Source organism: Carassius gibelio, chromosome A10 (genome assembly GCF_023724105.1).
Source record: "Carassius gibelio isolate Cgi1373 ecotype wild population from Czech Republic chromosome A10, carGib1.2-hapl.c, whole genome shotgun sequence".
NCBI classification, from domain to species: domain Eukaryota; kingdom Metazoa; phylum Chordata; class Actinopteri; order Cypriniformes; family Cyprinidae; genus Carassius; species Carassius gibelio.
In genome coordinates this window covers 4,626,180-4,652,721 of record NC_068380.1, presented here as the reverse complement: position 1 = coordinate 4,652,721, position 26,542 = coordinate 4,626,180, and the positions used below count along the sequence as shown (strand labels likewise).

At 36.7% G+C, this 26,542-nt stretch overlaps 2 protein-coding genes across 7 annotated transcripts in view; one reads left to right on the top strand and one right to left on the bottom strand.

Annotated features, from left to right (window-relative positions):
* Positions 1–21,098, top strand: part of LOC128020894 (netrin receptor UNC5C) — a 156,273-nt gene extending 135,175 nt beyond the window's left edge. For both annotated transcript variants that reach the window (XM_052607694.1, XM_052607693.1), the window contains 8 exons: positions 6,173–6,493; positions 8,447–8,534; positions 9,335–9,506; positions 12,837–13,070; positions 14,666–14,815; positions 16,150–16,314; positions 17,639–17,817; positions 19,672–21,098. In XM_052607694.1, coding sequence (XP_052463654.1) covers positions 6,173–6,493; positions 8,447–8,534; positions 9,335–9,506; positions 12,837–13,070; positions 14,666–14,815; positions 16,150–16,314; positions 17,639–17,817; positions 19,672–19,825 — 1,463 coding nt within the window. In that variant the 3' untranslated portion in view covers positions 19,826–21,098. The remainder of the gene's footprint in view (positions 1–6,172; positions 6,494–8,446; positions 8,535–9,334; positions 9,507–12,836; positions 13,071–14,665; positions 14,816–16,149; positions 16,315–17,638; positions 17,818–19,671) is intronic.
* Positions 21,099–22,184: 1,086 nt separating this feature from the next.
* LOC128020893 (bone morphogenetic protein receptor type-1B-like) overlaps positions 22,185–26,542 on the bottom strand; it is a 59,414-nt gene continuing 55,056 nt past the window's right edge. For all 5 annotated transcript variants that reach the window (XM_052607690.1, XM_052607691.1, XM_052607689.1 and 2 more), the window contains 4 exons: positions 25,182–25,479; positions 24,234–24,409; positions 23,366–23,496; positions 22,185–22,848 (listed from right to left, as the gene is read on the bottom strand). In XM_052607690.1, coding sequence (XP_052463650.1) covers positions 22,723–22,848; positions 23,366–23,496; positions 24,234–24,409; positions 25,182–25,479 — 731 coding nt within the window. In that variant the 3' untranslated portion in view covers positions 22,185–22,722. The remainder of the gene's footprint in view (positions 22,849–23,365; positions 23,497–24,233; positions 24,410–25,181; positions 25,480–26,542) is intronic.

The following is a 26,542-nucleotide window of genomic DNA, read 5'->3' as shown; positions in this document are numbered from 1 at the left end:
TCCTTCATGACAACCTAGCCACGCCCTAGCAACCATTAAGAGCTACCTAGCAACCCAAAGTATAGAGAGATATCTTAACATCTGAAAGACATAGAAGCATGGGGGTTGGTTTATATTAACAAGCAACCATTGGAGTATCATCATTGGCAGCTGCCAGGCCACTCCCTAGCAACCAAACACAGTACCCTAGCAACCGTTTTGCAAGGTCTATATCTCTGCATCAGAACATCGTAGAGGCATGGGGGTTGGTTTATATTGACGAGCAGCCTTTGGAGTATCACCATTGGCAGCTGCCAAGCCACTCCATAGCAACCAAACGGAGTACCCTAGCAACCGTTTTGCACGACCTATATCTCTGCATCAGAACATCGTACAGACATGGCGGTTGGATTTTTTGACTCATGCTAGCACACTGGACTTCCAACATGCTAGTCATGCTAGCAGTGATTAGCTACATGCTAATAGTGATTAGCTAGGTGCTCAAATGGGCTAAGAACTCTATAATAACTACATAGTGACCATCTGTGACAACTACCAACCAGCTAGTAACATCATAGCAACCACCCAGGAGACCATAGCAACTGCCTAGCAACCACCCCGGGTACCCTAGCAACCACATAGCAACACCCTAGCAACCGCCCCGATTACCCTAGCAACCACCCTGGGTACCTTAGCAACGGCCCTAGCAACCACCCAGGTTACCATAGCAACCGCCCTAGCAACCACCCCGGGTACCCTAGCAACCACATAGCAACACCCTAGCAACCACCCCGATTACCCTAGCAACCACCCTGGGTACCTTAGCAACGGCCCTAGCAACCATCATGGGGACCTTAGCAACCGCCCTAGCAACCACCCCGGGTACCCTAGCAACCACATAGCAACACCCTAGCAACCACCCCGATTACCCTAGCAACCACCCTAGGTACCCTAGCAACGGCCCTAGCAACCATCATGGGGACCCTAGCAACCGCCCTAGCAACTACCCCGGGTACCCTAGCAACCACATAGCAACACCCTAGCAACCATCCCGATTACCCTAGCAACCACCCTGGGTACCATAGCAACGGCCCTAGCAACCATCATGGGGACCCTAGCAACCGCCCTAGCAACCATCCCATGTACCATAGCAACCAACCCGGGTACCCTAGCAACCACCCTAGCAACCTCATTACAACACCCTATAGCAACAGAGGGTGAGTTTTGCCACTGCAAGCACCACTCACATTTTCTTCAGGAAATGTACCTTCTAGTGTTACTATTACTATTCGCCTTGACAAAACTTTGGCACGCTACTCCTCCCGCATTTTTTGTCACAGACCCATGAATGAGGTGTCAAATCGTGCGGGATATTGAGGAGAGGTGTGCTATGACTTTTCTAAGCAATCGGACTTACGATAATCGTACAGCGGGCGAAGAAAATGTGTGAAAATATCCCATTGACTTAACATTGGAAAAACTATCTGACATCATATCTTTGGATCAGAAAGTCATAGAGGCTTGGGAGAGGGCTCTTTTGACTCGGCCTATCAAGCAGTCCATAAGTAGTGACATAACAACTTCATATCCATGCCCTAGCAACCAATTTTAGCCCCCCTAGCAACTGTTTAACTACATTTAAAAGCTGTATCTCAGCAAAAATAACTATATAGAAAAACTGGCTTGGGCTTTTTGCATTCAGGCTGGTAAATAATCTTTAAATATCACCCCATAAACTATATAGTCACACCATAGCAACCATATAGATCACCCTAGCAACCATATAGCAATATAAAGTACTTATATCTCAGCTCCACAACATCACACAGGCATCATGGGTGGCTACAGGGCGCAGAGTTTTGCCACTGCAAGCACCACTCACATTTTCTTCAGGAAATGTACTTTCTAGTTATTCTTATTCTTCTTCCGCCAAAATTTCGGCGCGTAACTTGTCCCGCAGTTTTTGACACAGACCAACGAAACAGGCGTCAAATCGTGCGGCCTAATCGGGAATGGTGTGCTATGACTTTTATAAGCGATCGGGCGTACGATGTTCGTACACCGGGCGAAAAAACGAGCGAAAAATCGCATAGACAATGCATTACGGCCAACTTTGACGGATCGTAGCTCCGAGAGAGAATTTCGCAGAAACATGTGAATCACCACATTTGGAGAGGCTATCAGGCTGTGCGCGATCATACCCCGCAATGGGGTATAAGTTGTACCCCTGGGGCGCAAGAGCCCCCCAAAGTTGCCCCATACTAAGCCAATGGGGAGGGATCGCCCATGAAACAATGTGTTTTTCCTACTGTGGGACATTACATAGGGATTTTGCATTGAACATAACTCTGGATCACATAGTCATAGAGACAAGGGGGTGGGCTCATTTGAATCAGGCAACCAATCAGTCTCTCAGGATCACTGTGAATCTATCAAGCCACGCCCTAGCAACCGTATAGAGCGCCATAGCAACAAGCCCCATAGACTTCCATTGAAAAAGATCAAATGAATAACTTTGGATAGAAGTGTCATAGAAACATGAGGGTGGGCTCGTTTGACTCGGGCAGCAATCGCCCAATCATGTATCTCCTTCAAGACAACCTAGCCACGCCCTAGCAACCATTAAGAGCTACCTAGCAACCTAAATCCAAAGAGAGATATCTTAACATCTGAAAGACATAGAGGCATGGGGGTTGGTTTATATTGTCAAGCAGACTTTGAAGTATCATCATTGGCAGCTGCCAGGCCACTCCCTAGCAACCAAACACAGTACCCTAGCAACCGTTTTGCAAGATCTATATCTCCGCATCAGAACATCGTAGAGGCATGTGGGTTGGTTTATATTGGCGAGCAGCCTTTGGAGTATCATCATTGGCAGCTGCCAGGCCACTCCCTAGCAACCAAACGGAGTACCCTAGCAACTGTTTTGCACGACCTATATCTCTGCATCAGAACATCGTACAGACATGGCGGTTGGATTTTTTGACTCATGCTAGCACACTGGACTTCCAACATGCTAGTCATGCTAGCAATGATTAGCTACATGCTAATAGTGATTAGCTAAGTGCTCAAATGGGCTAAGAACTCTATAATAACTACATAGTGACCATCTGTGACAACTACCAACCAACTAGTAACATCATAACAACCACCCTGGTTACCATAGCAACTGCCTAGCAACCACCCCGGGTACCCTAGCAACCACATAGCAACACCCTAGCAACCGCCTCGATTACCCTAGCAACCACCCTGGGTACCCTAGCAACGGCCCTAGCAACCATCATGGGGACCCTAGCAACCGCCCTAGCAACCACCCCGGGTACCCTAGCAACCACATAGCAACACCCTAGCAACCGCCCCGATTACCCTAGCAACCAACCTGGGTAACCTAGCAACCGCCCTAGCAACCATCATGGGGACCCTAGCAACCGCCCTAGCAACCACCCCGGGTACCCTAGCAACCACATAGCAACACCCTAGCAACCATCCCGATTACCCTAGCAACCACCCTGAGTACCCTAGCAACGGCCCTAGCAACCATCATGGGGACCCTAGCAACCGCCCTAGCAACCACCCCGGGTACCCTAGCAACCACATAGCAACACCCTAGCAACCGGCCCGATTACCCTAGCAACCACCCTGGGTACCCTAGCAACCGCCCTAGCAACCATCATGGGGACCCTAGCAACCGCCCTAGCAACCACCCCGGGTACCCTAGCAACCACATAGCAACACCCTAGCAACCATCCCGATTACCCTAGCAACCACCCTGGGTACCTTAGCAACGGCCCTAGCAACCATCATGGGGACCCTAGCAACCGCCCTAGCAACCACCCCGGGTACCCTAGCAACCACATAGCAACACCCTAGCAACAGAGGGGCGAGTTTTGCCACTGCAAGCACCACTCACATTTTCTTCAGGAAATGTACCTTCTAGTGTTACTATTACTATTCGCCTTGACAAAACTTTGGCACGCTACTCCTCCCGCATTTTTTGTCGCAGACCCATGAATGAGATGTCAAAACGTGCGGCTTATTGAGGAGAGGTGTGCTATGACTTTTCTTAGCAATCGGATTTACGATATTCGTACTGCGGGCGAAAAAGTTGCGTGAAAATGTCCCATAGACTTAACATTGGAAAAATTATCTGACATCATATCTTAGGATCAGGAAGACATAGAAGCTTGGGAGTGGGCTCTTTTGACTCGGCCTATCAAACAGTCCATATGTCGTGACATAACTACTTCATAGCCACGCCATAGCAACCAATTTTAGCACCCTAGCAACTGTTTAACTACATTTAAAAGCTCTATCTCAGCCAAATAACTATATAGAAACACTGGCTTGGGCTTTTTGGATTCAGTCTGGTAAATAATCTTTAAATATCACCCCATAAACTATATAGCCACACCATAGCAACCATATAGATCACCCTAGCAACCATATAGCAATATAAAGAACTTATATCATGGCTACACAACATCACACAGGCATCATGGGTGGCTACAGGGCGCCGAGTTTTGCCACTGCAAGCACCACTCACATTTTCTTCAGGAAATGTACCTTCTAGTTTTTTATATTACTTTATATTTTTTTCATTTTGATTTAAAAATTATTTTAATTTATTTTTTATGATTTAATTAGTTATATTATATATTTTCATCAGCTCTAATTTAAAGATTTAAAATTTAAAATGTAATAATTTAAATCTAAAACCATAAACTTTTCTTTTTTTTATAGTTATAGGATATTATAGTTAATAAAAACTAAAACAAACGAATTAAAAAAATTATAATAATTGAAAAAAATTATAAGAAATCATGAAATATAATTGTAAAAATATTTTATTTCAGTTAAAAAATAGTGAAAATAATTTCTAATTTTCATTTAGTATTTGATTTATTAAAAGGAGGCCCCGCCCCCTCGCCGCTCGCTCATGAATATTCATCAGTGTACCTGTGAAGGGCAGAGCAGCATCTGCTCTCCGTCCGCTGTCTGCCGTAACGAGAGAAAGAGACTAATGATGACTTTGTTCAGCGCTCTTCATCGCGCCGCAAATAAATATTAGCCACTAGATTTAGCTCCGATGCCTTCATAATGCTTTCTCCTCCTGTGCTGAACAGATGCAACAGGTTTGCACAAAGATCTTCAGCAGAAAAAAATAGAAAAACAAACTAAGTGTCTCATCACACAGTGTTATGTTCGTATAAATTACACGCTATTATAGTTATCAATGTTAATTAAAAAAGATTAGAATATATAATTTTATACAGTGTTTCATTTTCAGATTGAAATATTAATATATTTTTATATACAGTTTGCAATTTGAATTTAAATTTAATGTAAAAAGTTTTAATTAATATTATATTAGTTATATTTTATTTCACCTTTATTTCAGTAAACTAAAATATTTTAAATAGTTTGTTTTATTATAAATATTATTCATACACTATTGTAGTATTTTATTAATATTTATATAATTTTATTTTTAGTTTATTTTTTTTTAAGTATCATTATTTAGGTTTAATTGCGGTTTCGGTTTCGTTTTTTTAGCTTAAATTCATCTTTTAAATTTTAGTTTCAATTTTATAATATTAATATACTTTTTATAGTATTATATAATTAAAATAATATTAGAAGGAGCTTTCGTTGTTGATTAGCTTTTATTTTATTGTTGATTTTATTTATTTTTCATATTTATTTCTTTTAAGTTTTTTCAATATTGCTTTTTATTTTTGTTTTCCAGTCAGTAGTTTTACTGCTTACACTTTTGTGTTCATTTTAACAGCAAATTTAGATTTAGTCTTAGTCATAATATTTAGTCTAAATGCCATTTAGTTTTATTAATATTTTAATAAATCTACAGTAAATTTGGTCATTTAAAATTCATTTATGAAGCATTTCACTAAAATGTACAAACTTTTATTCTTTCAAACAGACATATACATTTAGATTTATGCTTATTAGGGTTAGTAAAGATTGATTTTCTCTTTCTTTTGTTGCTTGATTAACATTAATGACACATACAACAGTAATTAATTAGACTGCTGTCCCTTTAAATCCAAACAGATGGGTGTTTTTACACTGAAACACATCTGATATTCTCAATTCGACATCATTCTGTATGTTTTCCTCCATTCATGTGACGTGCGTTACTGAATGTTTCTGTGTGTGTGTGTGTGTGTGTGTGTAGCGGATCTCCTCACGGCTCCTCCGGACCTGACCTCGGCTGCTGCCATGTACAGAGGACCTGTCTACGCCCTCCACGACGTCTCTGATAAGATCCCCATGACCAACTCTCCCCTGCTGGAGCCGCTGCCCAACCTGAAGATCAAGGTGTACAACTCGTCCGGTCTGGTGACGCCGCAGGAGGACCTGTGTGACCTCTCTCCCAAACTGGACAGTGACACGGTCAGCCGCCGCGCACACACACTCCTGCGCTCCTGGGACCCCTCCTGCACCGCCTTCGGCTCCTTCAACGCCCTCGGAGGCCATCTGATCGTGCCCAACTCAGGTCAGTTAAACACTGGGGCGGCGGATGCTACGTGCACTTTTATGAACTGAAATGTGTGTGTGCAGTGTGTTTACACCCTAAATAATGATAAAAATCCACCCAGTGTTTTTTTTTTTATCTTGTTAAATCATTTCGAGCCCATGACACAGACAGGCCCCTCCCACAATAGTTTGATTGACAATACTGTTGTAGTAGTGTAAGTGTCTTACTGTAGCTCCGCCCCCTGAGAAACATACAGTACAAAAACAGTTCCTCAGAGAGCAGTTTTGGAACAGAGGGGGCGGAGTCAGCAGAGCTCATTAACATTTAAAGGAACATGCACTAAAACGGCTTGCTCTGAAAATAGATGTTTTTGACAGGGTAAAAGGGTGTTTTTACACAACCATTGAGAAATATTAATCAAACTATGTTACTGACTTTTCATTAAGACATTTCAAATGTCCAAATTCACATTATTGTAGTGTAAGAAAATATAGTTATTGTTACTGTAATGCAAAGGAACAAAATGCATAACAATATTCATAATAAATGTAAATAAATATAATAGATATAAATGAGACAAAAGTTTTTTTTTTAAATAAATGAATAAGTGAAGTCCTTTTGATCTGGAGGGTTTGGGGGAAGTTATTTATTTATTAATCTAATATTTAGATTTTATTTCAGCTTCATTTAAATAAATAAAAAATATTAGTTTTAGTTGTATTATAAATATTATTTATATACTATTGTAATGTTTTATTAATATAATTATATCAATATAATTTTATTTTTAATGTTTCCATTTTTATTTTTAATTTAGTTATAGCAGTTTTGATTTTTACTTTTGTTATATTTATTATTATTATTATAATTTATTATTTATTTATAATTTTTTTATTTATCATTTATTCATTATTAATACAAATTTATTATATATAATATTATTATATGTAATCCATTTTATTATTATTAGAGGTGCTCCGATCACGATCGGCCGATCGTTATGCGTATCTCCTCAGTAAAGCCGGTTTTCTAATCAGTGGTTAATTCCATCAGGTGCGTGATTTCACATAGAGCAGCTGTTACTACACAGAGCCGTTGTTAATAGAGAAGATGCGCAAATCACGTTAATTTTCAGCGTTTTTTGGCCCATCTTCTCAGTTAACAACGGCTCTGTGTAGTAACAGCTGCTCTATGTGAAATCACGCACCTGATGGAATTAACCGCTGATTAGAAAACCGGCTTTACTGAGGAGATACGCATAACGATCGGCCGATCGTGATCGGAGCACCCCTAATTATTATTGTATGGGATTTATCCATTTTATATATTTTTTTATTTTTGTTTATTTATTCATGTTCAACATAAATGTATTATATAATATATTTTATTATTATTATATGGAATGTATTTATTTTATATTTATTATATATTTTTGTATCTATTCATATTTAATATAAATGTATTATATAATATATAATCCATTTTATTATTATTATTATTATTTAGTAAAGTTATCTAGAATGTTTTTTATTAGTTTTATTATGTGGAATTTATTTATTTTATATTTTTTATTTATTTATATTTAAGATACATGTATTATTTATAATATTATATATGATACATTTTATTAATATTTTATTAATATTATTTAGTTAAGTTTTTTTTTACCTTGTTTATTGGTTTAGTTTGTTGCTGACATGTAATTATTGCACTCATCGCTTTTGTTAAAGGAAAATGAATTAACATGGAACATGAAGTGTGTATGTGTGCTGCGTTCTGGGATGTTGTGAGTGACAGTCGCTCGAAGGGAAGTTCAGGTGAAGGACGCGAGAAATCAATGAGTGTGTGTGTGTGTGTGTGTGTGTGTGTGATGTTGACAGGGCTTCAGCTCTGAGTGCAGGAGTGTGTAGCACACAGAGGTCACCGGCTGGCAGACTGACGGTGTGTGTGTGTGTGTGTGTGTCTCCGCAGGCGTGAGCTTGTTGGTGCCGGCGGGGGCCATCCCTCAGGGCCGTGTCTATGAGATGTACGTGACGGTTCACAGGAAGGAGAGCATGAGGTAACGTCCCTGCCCTCACGAGGGGATTCTGGGTGTTCGAGCCGTAAAGATGTCCATCTGTAGCGCAGTCTCAGTTACACAAGTAACACATGAAATACTTAATTAGAAACAGTCCCTTCTTTATAAGAGTGATCCAATGAGGTTTTATTTACAGTGTGGCACTATGAAAAATAAAATCAAATAAGATAAAACAGAGCTGAAATATTTACTTTAAATTAAATTAAAAAAGACATAAAAAGGCTTATTATCATTAATTTAAAAATAAAACTATAAAAAACAACACTTCTCATTTTAATTTATTTATTACCTTTGTGTTATATTTAGTTTAATAATATATGTGTGTATGTAGAAATAAATATAAAAAGGACAAAATATATTTAAAAAAAAAAAAAAAAAATTAGTGTTGTTATTAATCAGTGTAGAAATTGTTTCTGTGACTGTAATAAAGATGAAATTAATTAAAATATACAGTATATATATTACAAAAAATAACTAATTAGAAATGTTGTGTTGGTAACTAACTGAAAAATAAATGTATTAAAACAACTAGAACAAAAACTAAAATAGAAATAAGTTAAAGCTATTAAAAATATTACTATTAAATATTATAATGTTACTAAAATAACACACACAGTTAATCATCAGATACTTACCCATGTTGAGAGAAAAGCTAATAATAATAATAAACGCTAATAGACTGTGTTAATGATGCACGTTCTGTTTTACATTTCATCTGCTGATGTCTGTGCCAGCGGTGTTTCTGACTGTGTGTGTGTGTGTGTGTGTGTGTGTGTGTCCAGGCCGCAGGTGGACGACACACAGGAGACGGTCCTGAGTCCGGTGGTCAGCTGTGGTCCTCCTGGGGCTCTCCTGACCCGACCCGTCATCATCACCATGCACCACTGCGCCGAGGCACACAGCGAGGACTGGCTCATCCAGCTCAGGAGCCAATCACAGCAGGGCCAGTGGGAGGTGAGTGGGCGGAGCCACACAGACACACTGCACAAGCCAAAGAGACGGAGAAATGATGGCAATTCAGAAAGAGTGAGACCTGAAAACTCTTCAGATTAGTAGAGTTTGGTTATTTGATGCACGTGGTGTCACACATTCAGCTTCTTGAGCTTGGATTCCCTGCATAATCTGATCCAGAGAAGAATAGGTGTTTGTTTCTTCAGTTTGGCTCTAAATCGATTTAGAAAGAAGAATCCTGTTTTCAACTTCCTGTCGAGGCACGCACAGAAAAGACCCGGGCAGCTGACACTGGCACAAAAAAGAGAATCAGGATGAAATTAGCAGGTGATTTAAAATTGAAAAGGAGTGGAGGTGGATGCTGTCAAGCGCCAGGAAATGAGAATAAAACATCATAAGTGTAATCCATATTATTCATGCATGCTCATGCATATTCAGATCAGGTGTGCTGCATTCATTCATGCAATGCATTTTCATGCACTAAACAACTTCAATTTCAGTTTGTTAAAACATCATAGCAAATGCCTTGAGATGTTTATTTGTGTTTAATGAATCCGTGTGACTCATGCATATTCAAATGAGGTGTGCTGCATTCATATTTCCATGCACTTAATGCATAACAACTTCAATACCTGTTTGTTTCTCTCAGTTAAAAATCACATGACTTTAAAGTGTGAAACAACCTATTAATGACTGCATTCATTTATGCACTGGGTTTTCATGCATTTCAATTTGATTAAGATGCATTTTTGGCTGCACTTTTCCTCTAAGTGATGAGAATATTCATCTTGCAAACAGTCTGTATTTCCTGGTTTCAGCAGCACTTGTTGTTCTTCGCACCCAGTGTATGAGAAATATCCCGTTACAGAGCGATGTGTGTGTGATGAATAACACCACAGATGCATCTGGACCTTTAAAACACAAATAACTACGGATTGCTCTCAGTCTGACAGACGCGGTGCAGTCATGTCCGTCGTAGATGAGCTCTTTCCTTCTCTCCGGTGATGATGAGTGTGTGTGATCACTCGTGGACAGTAAATATTGCTTTCCCACCAATGATGTGCTAGTCAGGTCCACACGCATGTCTGTAAATATTCTTTTCCCACTCGCCGACTCTGATTTGATGTGCTTGTCGAGCGCTGCTCACGAAATGGGTTTCATTTTAAGAACATTTCTGTCTTTTCCCCTGTGAATGCAGCTTTTTTCCAGAGTCTATTTTCCAAAACATTTGCTGCAAAAAAGAGAGAAACTTGCATTAATTTGACAAGAGCATCTACTCTGATGATAAAAAAGCAGCACTGGCTCACAAATATATATATATATATATTACATAACTATAAAATAGAAGTTTCCATAAATCTATTCAATCAAATCACTTAATTAAAAATGCATTATTAAAAATCTAGAAGATTATTATAATAGTATATAATATTATGAATAAGTATGGTAATATTGTATCCTTTATAAATAAGTATTTTAATATTATATCTTTATCACAAAGATAAGATGGATTTGTTTTAATTAATAATAATATAACTAAATATTTTTGTTATATCATATGTTTTATATCACAAAGATAAAAGATATATTTACATAAATATTTTCTATATTTTATATTACATAAAAAGTTTCCATAAATCCTTTCAATTTCATTACAAAAAAAATGCATTATTAAAAAAGTCTAGCAATCATTTTACTAAACTGTTTTAATTTATAATAAAATAATAATAATAATTGTATAATTTATAAAAAAATAATATATATTTTTTTATTTTAATAATGTTATAATCAATATAATATATATTAATAAATAATAATAATAAAAAATATATATATGTAATATTATAATGATTTAATATATCATTTTCATCATATTGTTACTAGAAAAGATTGTATAAAAACATGCATGAATTTGTGGCGTGTGCTTGAGTTAGACTCTGCTCTGATGGATCGACTGAGAGCTGGAGTAAATAAATCATTCTGGAAGGCATTAGCTCAGTTTTGCTAATTGTCTGGCTAACGCTCTCAAATGCTGCGCTCCCACAGGATTGGTTAAAGAGGCTAATGGCCAGTCATAACCGCTGTTTAACGGCCAAGCCCACGATAAAGTATCTTCATTCCTTTTCTCTCGTCAGTAATGGGATGAAATTAATGACAGCGTGGATCTCATGTGTGTGTCAGGATTACAGACGACTGTAAAGAGAGACAGACTCAGTGCAGACATGAACATGAGGTCAGAGGTCACCGGGAGCAGTGCTGAACACACACACACACACACACACACACACACACACACACACACACACACACACACACACACACACTCACACACACACACACACACACACATACACACACTCATTAATACTGTGTGGAATTAGGGGCTCTTTACACACACTCTTGGAGGCCAATATGAGTCACTCAGGAACTGAAGAAGGAGAAACAATGTGAAAAAATAATAATAATACAAACTATTAACATATATGTAAAACTATAAACTGTTATCTTTGTTGTTGTTTCCAAAAAATAAAGGACACATTTGCATAAATATTCACAGGTTTTCATAAACCCATTACATAGTAAAATTAATAACAATTCCATGACATAATAAAAAATGCATTATTAAAAATCAAAAAATGCTTTAATTTAAATGTTATTATAATTTATAATAAACTGCATATATATTTTAGTAATGTAATGGTATTTGTATATTATATTAGCATATATTATTAAACACCATATCATTATTAATTTGTTGTTTGTCTATTATTTATTATATATAGTATATATTATTATATATGCAATATAATAATAAAAAAAAGAATCATTACATTTTTATATTAAGATAACAAGAATAAAAAGAATCTAACAATATTACTGTAATTGGTGTAATGTTTTTATTCACTGCTAATTGGACACAACACAACGATGCACCCATGCTCCTCCAATTAATGATCCATTCAGGGTTTGAATAATTAACATTTGTACTAATTGTGTATTAATATTTATAAACCGGTTCGTTCCATTCCTCGATTCTGATTGGTCAGCAGCTGTGTTTTATTCCGCTTCACCTTTAGCAACATAATCAATAATACAGCATCAAAACGGTTTCATCCTTTAAGTATTTCAGCAGAACTAGTGGTTTTTGTTTGGTTTAGTGAAGTATGAGTGACCCCTGCTGGCGATATGGTGCATCTTTCCTCTAGTTTTGAGACCCCACCCTCCCCTCGTCTAATAATGTGTTAATGTGTTTCAGGTATGATTCTGTATGTCCATCAGTTTACACCGTAATGACGCTTGTGTGTGTGTGTGTGTGTGTGTGTGTGTGTGCAGGACGTGGTGGTGGTGGGCGAGGAGAACTTCACCACTCCCTGCTACATCCAGATGGAGGAGGAAGCGTGTCACATCCTGACGGAGACGCTGGGCACGTACTGTCTGGTGGGTCAGTCGGTCAGCGCCGCCGCCGCTAAGAGACTGAAGCTGGCCATCTTCGGTCCGGTCAGCTGCACCGTCCTGGAGTACAACATCAGAGTCTACTGTCTGGACGACACGCAGGACGCGCTCAAGGTCAGACAGCACAGCCTCTGCTCACACTGAGTCACTCGATTCATTTGAGTGAATCACTTCATTCAGATGATTCACTTGATTCACTGTGCTGAATTTAACTCTTGTATATAGTATGCTGCTGCTTTTCATCACTGTTTTTGTTTGAATAAATTATGTTTTCTAGTTGTATTAGTTGTGTTTACTATAAATGTAAGTGGTCAAATGCTGTTTAATGCAAAATACAAAAATCTTGTTAATAAATTCCATGTGCATGATTTTACTCTTGTTAATGACTGAATAATTACTTAATTAATTTATATATATATATATATATATATATATATATATATATATATATATATATATATATATATTCTGTATTTATATGTTATATATACTGTTTTTATTTATTATTTTTTTCATATAACTGTTATAATATCATGTTTTTTAGTTTTATTAGTAAGAAAATAATAACTTACAAAATAATATAAACTATAAAAGCAGTCACATTACATAATAAAAATGCATTATTAAAAAAAGTTACTTTTTTTGTGTGTGTGTGTGTGTGTTAGCAAAATATACATTTTTATATAACATATATAGATTAAGAATATTGTTTATATAATTAAATATTTGTATATTATATAATTATATAAAATTTTATTATGAATTATTAGTGTTTATACATTATATAATAATGTGATATAGTGTTGTACTAATGAGTAATAATAAAAACATATCATTATATTCTATTAATCATGTTAATATATAATTAATACAATATATTAAAACATAATTTCAGTAATGCATTATTATTTGTATTTGTGATATATCACAACATAAACTAACTATGAACAACAGTTTTGCATTATTGTAGAATGCTCAATTCTTACTCATTCTTAAAAATGAAGTGTATTTATTAAAGGATCCTAACTGAGATTAATGAATATTGTTTAAATATAACATGATGTGTAACTTTATAATGAAGTGTTAGTTTAGAGTGAACTGCTGTTTGTTGACTTCAGAAGTTCAGCACGACTAGTTTAGTGTGTGTGTGTATGTGTGTGTATGTGTGTGTGTGTGTGTGTGTGTGTGTGTGTGTGTGTCTGAGTGTGTGTGTGTGTGTCTGAGTGTGTGTGTGTTTGTGTGTGCGTGCGTGTGTGTGTGTGTGTGTGTGTCTGAGTGTGTGTGTGTGTCTGAGTGTGTGTGTGTGTCTGAGTGTGTGTGTGTTTGTGTGTGCGTGCGTGTGTGTGTGTGTGTCTGAGTGTGCGTGTGTGAGTGTCTGAGTGTGTGTGTGTGTGCGTGTGTGTGTGTGTGTGTGTGTGTGCGTGTGTGTGTCTGAGTGTGTGTGTGTGTGTGTGTGTGTGCGTGTGCGTGTGCGTGTGTGTGTGTGTGTGTGTGTGTGTCTGAGTGTGTGTGTGTGTGTGTGTGGGCGTCTGCAGCAGATGTAGTGTAGGTGTCAGGAAGCATCTGAATATAAACAATGATATGAATATGATTTCTCACTAAAGCACAGACTGAGTGTGCAGAGCTGCTAGAGAGTGAGCTGACGTGTGTGTTCCTGCTGAGCACTGACGGACTTCCTGTGTGTGTGTGTGTGTGTGTGTGTCCTTCAGGAGGTGCTTCAGATGGAGAAGCAGATGGGAGGGAAGCTGCTGGATGAACCCAAGTCTCTGAACTTCAAGGACAGCACACACAACCTGCGTCTGTCTCTGCACGACGTCCCACACACTCTCTGGAAGAGCAAACTCATCGCCAAATACCAGGTACACACACACACACACACACACTCTCCAGAACACAGAACAGCATTTCAGCATCTGACTTTATAAGGAAGTTGACGTCAGTCATGCATGACATGTTCAGTGTAGCACAGACTAGTTTTTAACAGTGTACTCAGTGTGTGTATTTATATTTAATTATATAGTTATTTTAAACTAAATATATACTTATTTTTCTTTTCTTAAAAAAATAGAATTAATTCTATAATTTAAATATTTTATATTGTGATTAAAATATATAATTATATAAAAATTATCATTTTATTATGTGCTATTATATTAAACTAACTAATTCTTCTAAATATGCAATTCACTTATTTATTGTCATTTTTTTAAATAGTATATATAATTAATTCTATAATTATATATAAAAGTGATAAAATAAAAGTATTGTATCAAAACATATTATATGAAAATTATTATTGTTATTATTTAAACAACTGTTTGATAATGTAATATAAATAATGTACTACAAGAATGAAAATAAATAATAGTTTTGGTGTTATTATTTATTCTAATTTGTTATGCATAAATAGACTTGGCATTTATAATAAGTTGCATACTTATATTTTCATTCCTGCTCTGTTCTGAAAACAAATGTAAATTAAAAGATTTGTTATGGAGTCAGAGGAACTGAAATACATGTTTAATACATGTTTTGTTTTTGTGTGTGTGATTATAATAGTTATAATGCTTATTAAAGAAATAAACATTTTGTACCTGTATTTATTCCAGTGTTTTACATTATATTTAACTGTGAAAGATAAGTTGCAACAGTGTCTTTACAACAAACAACCAAAATATTAAATAAAATGCAAAAACCTAAATAAAATTAAATAAAACCTTGAAATACATGTCTCATAAAAAGTTACACTTTATTATTATTATTAGTAGTAGTAATATTATTTTATTTTATTATTATTAATATTATATGTACATTTTTTACAATGCAATTTTGACCTGGTGCAGTTTCCTTTTCTGGCAAATACAGTTAATATTAATATTGTATGTATTCTTTACTTTAATGCTGCTGTTGTTCACTACACTTCTTCAACTTTTGTTATTTAATTTGTCCTACGATTTCACAAAATGAAGTATATACGTTGCAAAAAACATGGTTTGGGGGATCAAGTCATGCCCTTGCACCAGTATTTATCTGTGTTATATTTGTGCTGATGCTGTGTGTGTGTGTGTGTGTGTGTGTGTCTCTCTCTCTGTGTGTGTGTGGTTGTCTCTCTCTCTCTCTCTCTCTCTCTCTCTCTCTCTCTCTCTCTCTCTCTCTCTCTCTCTCTCCCTCTCTCTCTCTCTCTCTGTGTCAGGAGCTGGCGTTCCAGCAGGTGTGGAGCGGCTCTCAGAGGAACCTGCACTGTGTCTTCACTCTGGAGCGCTTCAGCTCCTCCACACTGGAGCTCTGCTGCAAGCTGTGTGTGCGTCAGGTGGAGGGAGAAGGACAGATCTTCCAGCTCAGCAGCACACTCTCTGAGGTCAGACACTCACACACACTGGTCATCACCGCAAGAGAGATGCACAAACACAAGTCTGCTTTATTTATACACTGCTTTCAACATCACAGGTTGTGTCAAAGCAACTTTACAGCATTAGGTAGAATAGTGTGTCAATAATGTCAGTTTTAGGTTCAAGGCAGTTCATCATTGAATTCAGTGATGTCATCATCCAGCTCAGTTCAGTTTAAATAGTGTCTGTGCAAAGTTGACCATATCACTGGAAATTAAATCTCCCCAAATAAGCAAGCCAGAGGAACCCAAAGTGTGTGTGTGTGTGTGTGTGTGTGTGTGTTTTCAGGTAATTGCTAAGGTAAAATTTCTCGTTTTCATTGAAGTACTAACAACACAAACACAACCCAAATAAAAACGATAAAGACAATAATTTTTTTGTTACTTGAAATAAAACAAATATTAACTAAAATGTAGAAGTTAGCATTTCTGATTTTTGTTCTAAAGTTATATTTAAGTAATAATTTAAAATAGACACATCTTTTAAACTCAGGAACTCATTTGACTTTTTGGTTTAACAAAATTCAGTCTAAAAGGCTGAATAATTAACATTAATATATTATGTATTATACAAAATATTCTGTAAAATATATATGCTTTTATGCAAAAATTTTACAATATGATTTATTATATTATATTTATTATAAACATTTTAGTAAATATTTTGATGTTTTTATTATTGTTATTATTATTGTCCATATCATCATTTTATCTTTATATTTCCATTTTTTGATTTGTTTGTTATAAATGGGATAAAAATAATTTAAATTGATTAATAATAATAATAATAATTTATCTATTTATATATATTTATATATATATATATATATATATATATATATATGTGTGTGTGTGTGTGTGTGTGTTCTTTGTATATTTATTATGTATGAATAAATACACATACAGTATATATTTTGGAAATATGTACATGTATTTAAATGTGTATTTTTATATGAATATAATTCATATTAAATATACAGATTTAATATAAACATTACATGTATTTCTGAAATATATAGGTATATAGGTGAAATATAAATATATATGTGTTTGTATTTTTATATACATAAAACATTTCCACAGTACACACATATGTAAACAAAAACTTTTATTTTGGAGGTGATTAATCGCGATGAATCTTTTGACCGCACTACTGTTATCACATATGACACGTGATGGTTTATTTATTTGCTTATTTTTACCTATTACTTTTTTTGTATATATTGCTACAGTATAAATATGTGTGAATGAAAGCAGCCTGATGTTGTGTGTGTGTGTGTGTGTGTGTGCTCAGGACTCTCAGTGCATCGACACGTCTCTTCTGGATCCGGCCAGTAACATCACTACACTGGTGGGTCCCAACGCCTTCCGGATCCCTCTGTCCATCCGGCAGAAGCTGTGCGGGAGTCTGGACGCTCCACAGACGCGCGGGAACGACTGGAGGATGCTGGCGCACAAACTCAACCTGGACAGGTCAGACCAGAGTTATGACTCTACATGTATAAAACCTCTTTTAATGGTTTTAGTTTTGAAAGTTGATTTTTTTTCACTATTTAAGTTGTCTATTTTTTTCAAATCTTCTGGCCAATCAAATGCTCTCTATAATCTGAAGCCCCGCCCCCTGCACAGCTGTGGCTGAGATGGCATCACTCATCCGTACTTTGGCTCCAGTCCAGAGAGCATTTATTAAAAACTATTACAACTACACAGCCTCAGCATGATTATGACCAATATTTAGTTTTACTAGGAGTTTCTTATTGAATCTATGATGTAATCTATTACTGTCGAATGTGGCTTTACCGAGCTCAACGGCTCTGGCACAGGCAGACATAATCAAAACACTATTGGCTGCTTTAAAAAGGGGTGTGGCTGCTTGACATGTCCCGCCCTCTCTTCCTGTTTCAGTTGAAATTACGACACCACAGAATAATGCTCGTTCAAGGCACTTCATTGGACCTTTATGTTTAATTGGATTTAAATTAAATTGTTTTGAAGTTTATTTTATTTAATATTTTAACAAGTTTTATTTTAATTTTTCTGTTGTACATATTCAGTTTTTGATTTGTTTTAATGTTGAATTTTTTCTTATGATGTAATCGTATGAAGTTTATTTCGTATTTTCTTTTTTTTCACTATTTTAGTTTTAAAGTTTTTTCTACTTTATTGTTATGAAAATGTTTAAATGTTTAATATTCATATTTTTTTTCATATTTTTAAAACTTTATTTCGTAATTTTTTTTATAATTTTCTATGTTTTTTAGATTTATTCTTAATAGAATTTTAACTTTTTTTTTTTAAATTGAACTTTTTTTTTTATGGTTAACATATTTTTATTATGAACCATTTAATTTCCATCTGTCTGAATCGACACTTTAAATCAGAGAATTCAGGAAGTCTGCTGTCATTGGTTCATGTAAGTGTCACTCAAATGGCAGCCTCATGTCTGATTGGCTGGTTCAGTTTAACCCTTTAACCATCAGATTTGAGAGATCCATTAAATCATTTGATTGGAAAAAGTAATTTAGTTTGTGTTCATATTTCAGTGCACTTTTATAGTTTTTCACTGCTAGTTTAATAATGTTATATATTTGTGAACAATCGTGGTTTTCCCCCCGTGGCTGGCATGTCCCGTGTCTCTGTGTTTTCACTCGTCTCGGCAGGAGCGTCCTATATATTTAGTTATTTTTATTAGGTAGTTTTATTAGAATTTACTTTGTTCGTGTTTTCAGTTGTTTTTATTGTGTTATTAATTTATTTTAGTATTTCTATGTGCTTAAGTTAAAACACGTTTTATAGGCATGATATTTGAGAAAAAATATATATATTTGTTCGTATTTGTACATTTTTTATTTAAGCTGATTTAATGGAATAATTTTAATAGCTTATATTTATTTATATTTTTTTATTGTTCATGTTGTATTTGTTGTTAAAAAATTTGATCCTTTTAATTATTATTTTCTTTTTTTTCATGTTTTTAATAGTTTTTATTTTCATTTGATATTTTAGTTTTATTATAAGCACTGCAAAAGTTCTATCTGCTTAAATCAAAAAGCACACTTTATCAGAAGGCAAGAAATTTATATATATTTTTGTTTGTGCATATTTATTTATGTTAAATTAAAATTGATTGAATGTTATGCTTTTTATCTTTTTTTTTATTTCTGTTTTTATTTTATTTTTATTTTTTTATGTATCCCATTTTTCATTTCGGTTGTGTTTCAGCACCAGTCCAATCTTTCTAAATCGACACACATTTCAGTAGAGATTTGATAACAGGAGCATCAATCTGTGTGTCGGTCACATGTCAGCCTCGTGTCTTCCCTGCAGGTATCTCAACTACTTTGCCACCAAGTCGAGTCCGACCGGCGTGATCCTGGACCTGTGGGAGGCGCAGCACTTCCCCGACGGCAATCTGAACCGTCTGGCCGCGGTGCTGGAGGAGATGGGACGTCACGAGAACATCATGAGCGCCGAGCACTGACACCGTCCCTTGAGATCGCCGCCGGATCACTGTGAGCTGCTCTGAACACGTACGGTTCCTGCTGCAGCCGTTTGCTTTTCTGGTTAGTGGTATCAGTTTCTTAGGAAACGCGACTTCTGCTGTCCAAATACTGGACCTCCGGCTTCCCGCCGTCTGTCCTGGACATCACGTGACTCACATCCGTCATGGCGGTTCGTCCCCTGAAAACACTTGGAGGTACCTTTCTATGAACACGTGTTGAGAAATGCCTTTATTTATACTCCGCTCTATATACAGCAAACACATCTGAACTGTAAAGTTTAACAGTGTTATGCTTCTGTTTTCTTTTGGTTATTAATTGTTATAAAACTGAGAGTTCCGCTCCTTGATTCTGATTGGCTGAGCCACGTTGGAAGCTGTTGTACAGTGCGCTACAAAGTAACATACACCTTTGTTTACGTTTGTGTGTTGCTCGGCAACCACTTTGTAACAACCACAACTGTTTCTGAGGAGCTATATTGTTTGGTGGAAGAATACTGTTGTTATTAACATCATCATTACACTTTATTTGCTCTGTTTTATTCTGTGAAACCTTACTATGTATATGAAGTAACCGGTTTATAAAATCAATAAGCACCGTGAAGCTGTGGTTTACAGTGAATAACGGCCCTTAGCTGTGATAAATTCACTGTAAACCACGGCTTCTTGGGGCTTACTGCTTTATTTTGTTGCATAGTGATCTGTGTGTAACCGAAATGTGGAAGAAAAAGGAAACAAAGGAACATCTTTGAGCGCTGTATTGCAGACCAAGCTGCTTCGGGGCTGAAGCGTTTCAGGAATAGAGTTTAGTGGCCAGAATTCACAGGTTTCATCGTCAGTCTCGGATCCTTTAGTTGACTAACGGACGGACAGCAGCGGATCGGAGGACGTTCAGGAGATCGTACGGGAGCGTGAGTGATGAACGGATGGATGCATGCGGTAAAATACAAAGTGTACAGAGACCAACTAAACTAATAGCCATTGGAGTGTGTTTGTACATTTGCGTTCACTTCTTGTCCAGATTTCTAAAGCTGTCTATGCAAAACCTGCATCCTTTATAAAGCAAGTTATACATGCTAGCAGTCGCTTTCCATAGTTACGATTATTATATTTATAGTGAGGATGTTACTTATTCTTTTATGGCACGTTCATGATGTATTTTGCGAACGCTTGCATCTCCTCTGAAGTTTCTGTACAAAATGTAAGAAAGAATTTTTAAAACAAGCAATAAATTATATTTATATGCAACACTGAATTGGAGTGTGTCTCATTTCTTTGTTTTTATTTGAGATGAAGTCAGATTTAAAGTGTTTCACAATGGCTGTTGTTTAAAAGAAGCTTTACGGGGAAAAAGTCATAGGAAAAGGATCGTTCAGGATATATTAATATTACATATAAGTTTATGCATATAGCAGATGCGACTTACAGAAAGCGACTTACAGTACATTCAGGCTATCAATTTCTACCTATCATGTGTTCCCTGGGAATTGAACCCACAACCTTGCGCTTGATAGTGCAGTGCTCTCCCAACTGAGCTACAGGAACACATATATATCTCACGTGAAAGGTATTCAAGAACATCTTGAGGTTTGATGATTTGTGGAGAACAAAAACTTTTAATTCAGCTGATGCTTTTATCCGAAGCGACTTACGCTTGCTGTATATGTCAGAGGTCGCACGCCTGTGGAGCGATTAGGGGTTACGTGTCTTGCTCAGGGACACATTGGTGTCTCACAGTGGATTCGAACCCGGGTCTCTCACACCGAAGGCATGTGACTTATCCACTGCGCCAACACCACCCACAATATTAACTGAACAATAATTTGTAATGACACAAATTGTGTAAAATATAAATTTTTATTGGTTTTAATGATAAATTATTTGAATGTGATTATTTGTGTTTTAATAGTTTTCTTTTCCAGGTTTAAAGCAATAGTTCAGCACAGATTAGGAGGAGTTAGCTGCTTCATCAAATTTGGAGAAAGGTAGAATGTATGTGTGTGTGTGTGTGTGTGTGTGTGTGTGAAGGAGAGAGTGAGAGTGTGTGTGTGTGTGAAACAGAGAGAGAGAGAGAGAGTGTGTGTGTGTGTGTGTGTGTGAAACAGAGAGAGAGAGAGATTGTGTGTGTGTGTGTGTGTGTGTGTGAAAGAGAGTGAGTGTGTGTGTGTGTGTGAAAGAAAGAGTGAGTGTGTGTGTATGTGTGTGTGAAACAGAGAGAGAGAGAGTGTGTGTGTGTGAAAGAGAGTGAGAGAGTGTGTGTGTGTTTGTGTGAAAGAGAGAGTTTTTCAATTCATGTGAAAATGTTGCCGTTTCTTTGTAAGAAAGGTGAAAAAGCTGCATGTCAGAATTGAGTTGACTTTATTAAAGGGGCAGGAATGTTAAACACGTACATTTATTTATCACTCCATTTACATAGAACTGTGAAATATTAAACTTGTGTGTGTGTGTGTGTTAAATAAGGCACAAGGCAACATGACGTTCAACGCAAAAAAAAAAAAAATTCTTAAACTCATGGCAGTCAGTATTTACATTCATATTTTACAAAGACGTATTTCTACAGCGTGAAGACCTGGCCATCATTTCCAGGTTCTGTTTTCTAGAGAACGTGAGGAAAAGCTTCACTTGTAATGTTGGGTGTGTCAGAGTTGGAAAATGCATTTCATTAAATCGTTCAGTTGAGAGTTTGCTTCAAAAAAAAAAAGTCTTGATGAATGTTGAGAGTTTGAGTTACAGATTGAAGTCTTTACGGTGTATGATGGAGTGACGGTCAGAGTTGATCTGTGATGACCAGCAGGGCGAGTGGCTTGAGTGAACTTTCACAGAAAGCAGGATAAAGCCGCTCTTTCTCTCCAGACTCTTGGGACGGAGTGACTTTCGGGTCACAGTTTGATGTCCTGAGACTCGGACATCTTGGCGAGCGTCTTCTTCACTCGCAGGGCGGTCAGACGGGACGCGGGATTGTGAGCCCAGCATTCGGTCATCAGTTTACACATCTGCCGCAGACACTGGACAGACACACAAACACACACAGGTCAGATTCATACAGGTAATGTAATTGGGCATTCAATGTTCTTAAATACAACATTGTTAAATACACATGAACACCAACACAAAGTTGTTATTTTCTGTGTGAAAACATGCAGCGTCTGTGACAAATAAGGAACGGTGAAAGTAAAGCTTCTGGAAACACACTCTTGTGTGAGGATCAGATTAGAGACTCTAAAACATGATTGATGGAGATTCAAGTAAACCTTTACTTGATCAAAATCACTCAGGATTTGACATTTGTGAAGCTACAGTTACACTAAAAGAGCTTTGACTGGATCAACTCTAAACTATCAGTCAGATGACAGAAGCATGGAAGAGATTGAGTGTGAAACAGCAAATTTTGAAATATATTCATCGATTTTTTAAAACATTACCATATTACATATGATACAGTAGCTTCCTAGGGTTAAGCAAGGACTCATGAAACCAAGAGCCAGTTTTGGTAAAGGTGGCAGCTTCGTATGATGTTTGTACCTCATCGCTGCTCCAGCGGTTCGGGAACGAGGGTCTCTGTCTCTTGATGCACACCACCTCCCTCATGTCCTCGTAGGACGGGTCGGTCGGCACCAGGTCGTGATACGGCAGCTGATACTCTTCCACGATCCCTGCAGAACCACACAAACAGCAGAACAGATCATAGACATCGCTTTACAGTCAATTACTCTTTTTCCTTTTATATATCAGTTGATTACTAGTTATGACTAGTCAGATCAGATCCAGATTACAAAAAAAGACAAATATCGGTTGATATATCAGTCGGATCACATCTGGGGAAAAAACTTGCCAAATATTGGCCGATATATCGGCTGAGGACTAGTTGTGATTGGTCAGGTCAGATCCAATTTTTTTTTTTAAATACCACATATCAGCTGATATATCAGTTGAAGACTAGCTGTTATTGGTCAGTTCGGATCAAAATGTAAAAAATTGCAAATATCATCCGATATATCGGTTTCGATCCGTCAGATCAGATCCGATATTAAAGACATGCAGCTAAATAAATACATAAATAGGCTAAATAAAAATAGCTTTTTACAAACACATCTGAACAATTGATATCATCACACTTTATTTACATTACATAAGGTGCAATATAATAAACACTTATTTGGAGTTTTTTCTTTGCATTAATTTGAAAACAACACTTCATAAAAAAAGCTTCCAAAAGCTTTACACTGAGCAAAGCATGAAATGGTAGTGTTTTGCCTGAAGGACAAAGTCTGCCTGAAAAGTGTACTGGCACTAATGCAGCAACCACCAATCATATCACAGCTTCACTCTTTCACATCCAATCAGATCCCGTCAGGTCAAATCAAGCAGCCGGACATTGTCTTACACTCACCGCCGGACACACATCTCCTGGCCATCTCCCACAGGATCAGGCCGAAGCTGTACATGTCGGCCATGATGTAGGACTGGAAATGACTGCGGTTCAGGCTCTCGTCCAGCACCTCTGGAGGCATGTAGCGTTTGGTGCCGACCCGCGTGTTGGGAGGGATGTCAACTTCATTAGTGTCGCTGACAACAAACAAACAGCAGTCAAACATCAGGTGCAATAAACACAAACACACACGTGCATCAAACAACACCTTCACATCAAGATATACTCTATATTTCTGTTTTTAAAGTTATTTTGGTGCATGCATGCATGTATGTATAAATAACAGAGTCAGATAAATGTTTCTAAACATACAATTTCAATCCAATAAAATACAATTGCAGTAAAAAGTACAACACTCACAAAATATGTTCAATTAAACAGTTGCATAATTATATAAAATACATTTTTCTTAATTCTGTATAATTTCCTTTTTTATTTAATAACAAAGCATTTTGACATTAAATTTGATATGATGGTCCATGATATAAATGTGGCTAAAAATGAAATCTGTATACGTTTTAAAATAACACAAAATTGATTCATCTTTTAATTTTGTATAATTTTACTGTTTATGTTTTGGCTGATAACTGATATAATGATATATATATATATAATGTTAATACTTTTGTATAATTTATTTATTAATTTATAAAAATATAATCATGACGTTACATCACAAGTTACAGTTAGTTTATATAACTCTAATGTTTTTTAAAAAAAAAAATCAAATCAAATGCCCTTGTAATTTTTTTCCCCACATAAAGCAAATTACTAAAATACACAAATCACAGGAAAAAAGTTATTGTCTATTTTACAATCTGTAACCTGTCCTAAAATTAAGCCTTGCTAATTATCTGTCTACTATCAGTCTAATGTAATAACATTATAAAGGCCATAGTACTGCTGTACCTGATGAATTTGACGGCGAGCCCAAGATCAGCGATGCAGCAGCTGCCGTTCTTCTTCACCAGGATGTTTTTGCTCTTCAGGTCTCGGTGAGCGATGGCCGGTTTGCCCTGTGTGCCGAAAATCTCGGTGTGCAGGTGGCAGAGGCCGGATACGGCAGAGTATGCCAGCCGCAGAAGTGCTTTGGTGTCCAGTGTGGTGGATTTGAGGTAGTCGTACAGCGAGCCATTCTCGTGATAGTCCGTGATCAGATACAGCTGCGTCCACGAGCCTGTGCCCTTGATATCCGCTGCGATGAAACCTGACGGGAACACAGGAGAAGGACAGGGTTCACATATATCTGATCTGACCAATTAGAACCAGTGATCAACCGATATATCGGCCGATATTTGGCATGTCTTTAATTTTGTTGTTCAACCGATATAGGTGGTTTCATCATGTGCACACGCCTGATCCTAAGTTAACTGGTCGGTGTTCGTTTATCAGTCAGTCCATGTACAAAAGCAGTTAAAGTTAAGGTGATGAGTAGAATAAAGTTGGGCTCAGGTGGGTGTGCTGTGGGATGTGTTTCCCATACATTTATTTATTTGTGGCACTCACAATATCAAAACTGACCTATTTTCCAAAAGGCTTCATTGAATAAACATGAGCATGTACTTGCACATTTAAAAATCAAAATGTATCTTTAATTAGTCTATTAAATTATCGATGTCATTATCATTTCATCTTGCATGTTAAATGCCTGGTAAAGCAGCGTTTTGCTTTGTGTACAGCAGCTCCTGGGGAAACCTCTGTTTCTCCCACTTTAAAGCACCTCCTGCTGGCAGAGAATCGGTAAGTCTGATTTATGCAGCAAACAAATTTTGCTGATCAAAAACAATCTAATTAGAGAGACTAGTTAGCTGTTGTTATTGATTCTATTTGGAAGTTTACAGGAAGTTAAGTTAGGTCACAAAAGCGTGCATGCGCAGTAACGTTTGTTTATGTTGTTGCTGTTGAAACCATGGATATCGGTCTATGTCAACCGATATATCGGACGATATTTGTCATTTATTTCTATGTGGATCTGATCTGACCAATCAAAACTAGTCCTTAACTACTATATTGGACAATATGCTGCATTTTTTTTTTTCCAGATCTGATCAGACCGATCACAACTGGTCCTCAGCCGATATATCGGCAAATATTTGGCTTTTAAAAGACGTGATATGACTGATATGCTATTTTTCAATCTGGATCTGCTCTGACTAATCATAACTAGTGATCAACCGATATATCAAACCAATATTTGCCATTTTATTTATTTATTTTTGTTCGGCCGATATGTCTAATAGTGCAACAATTTCTGACAACAACTTTCTTTA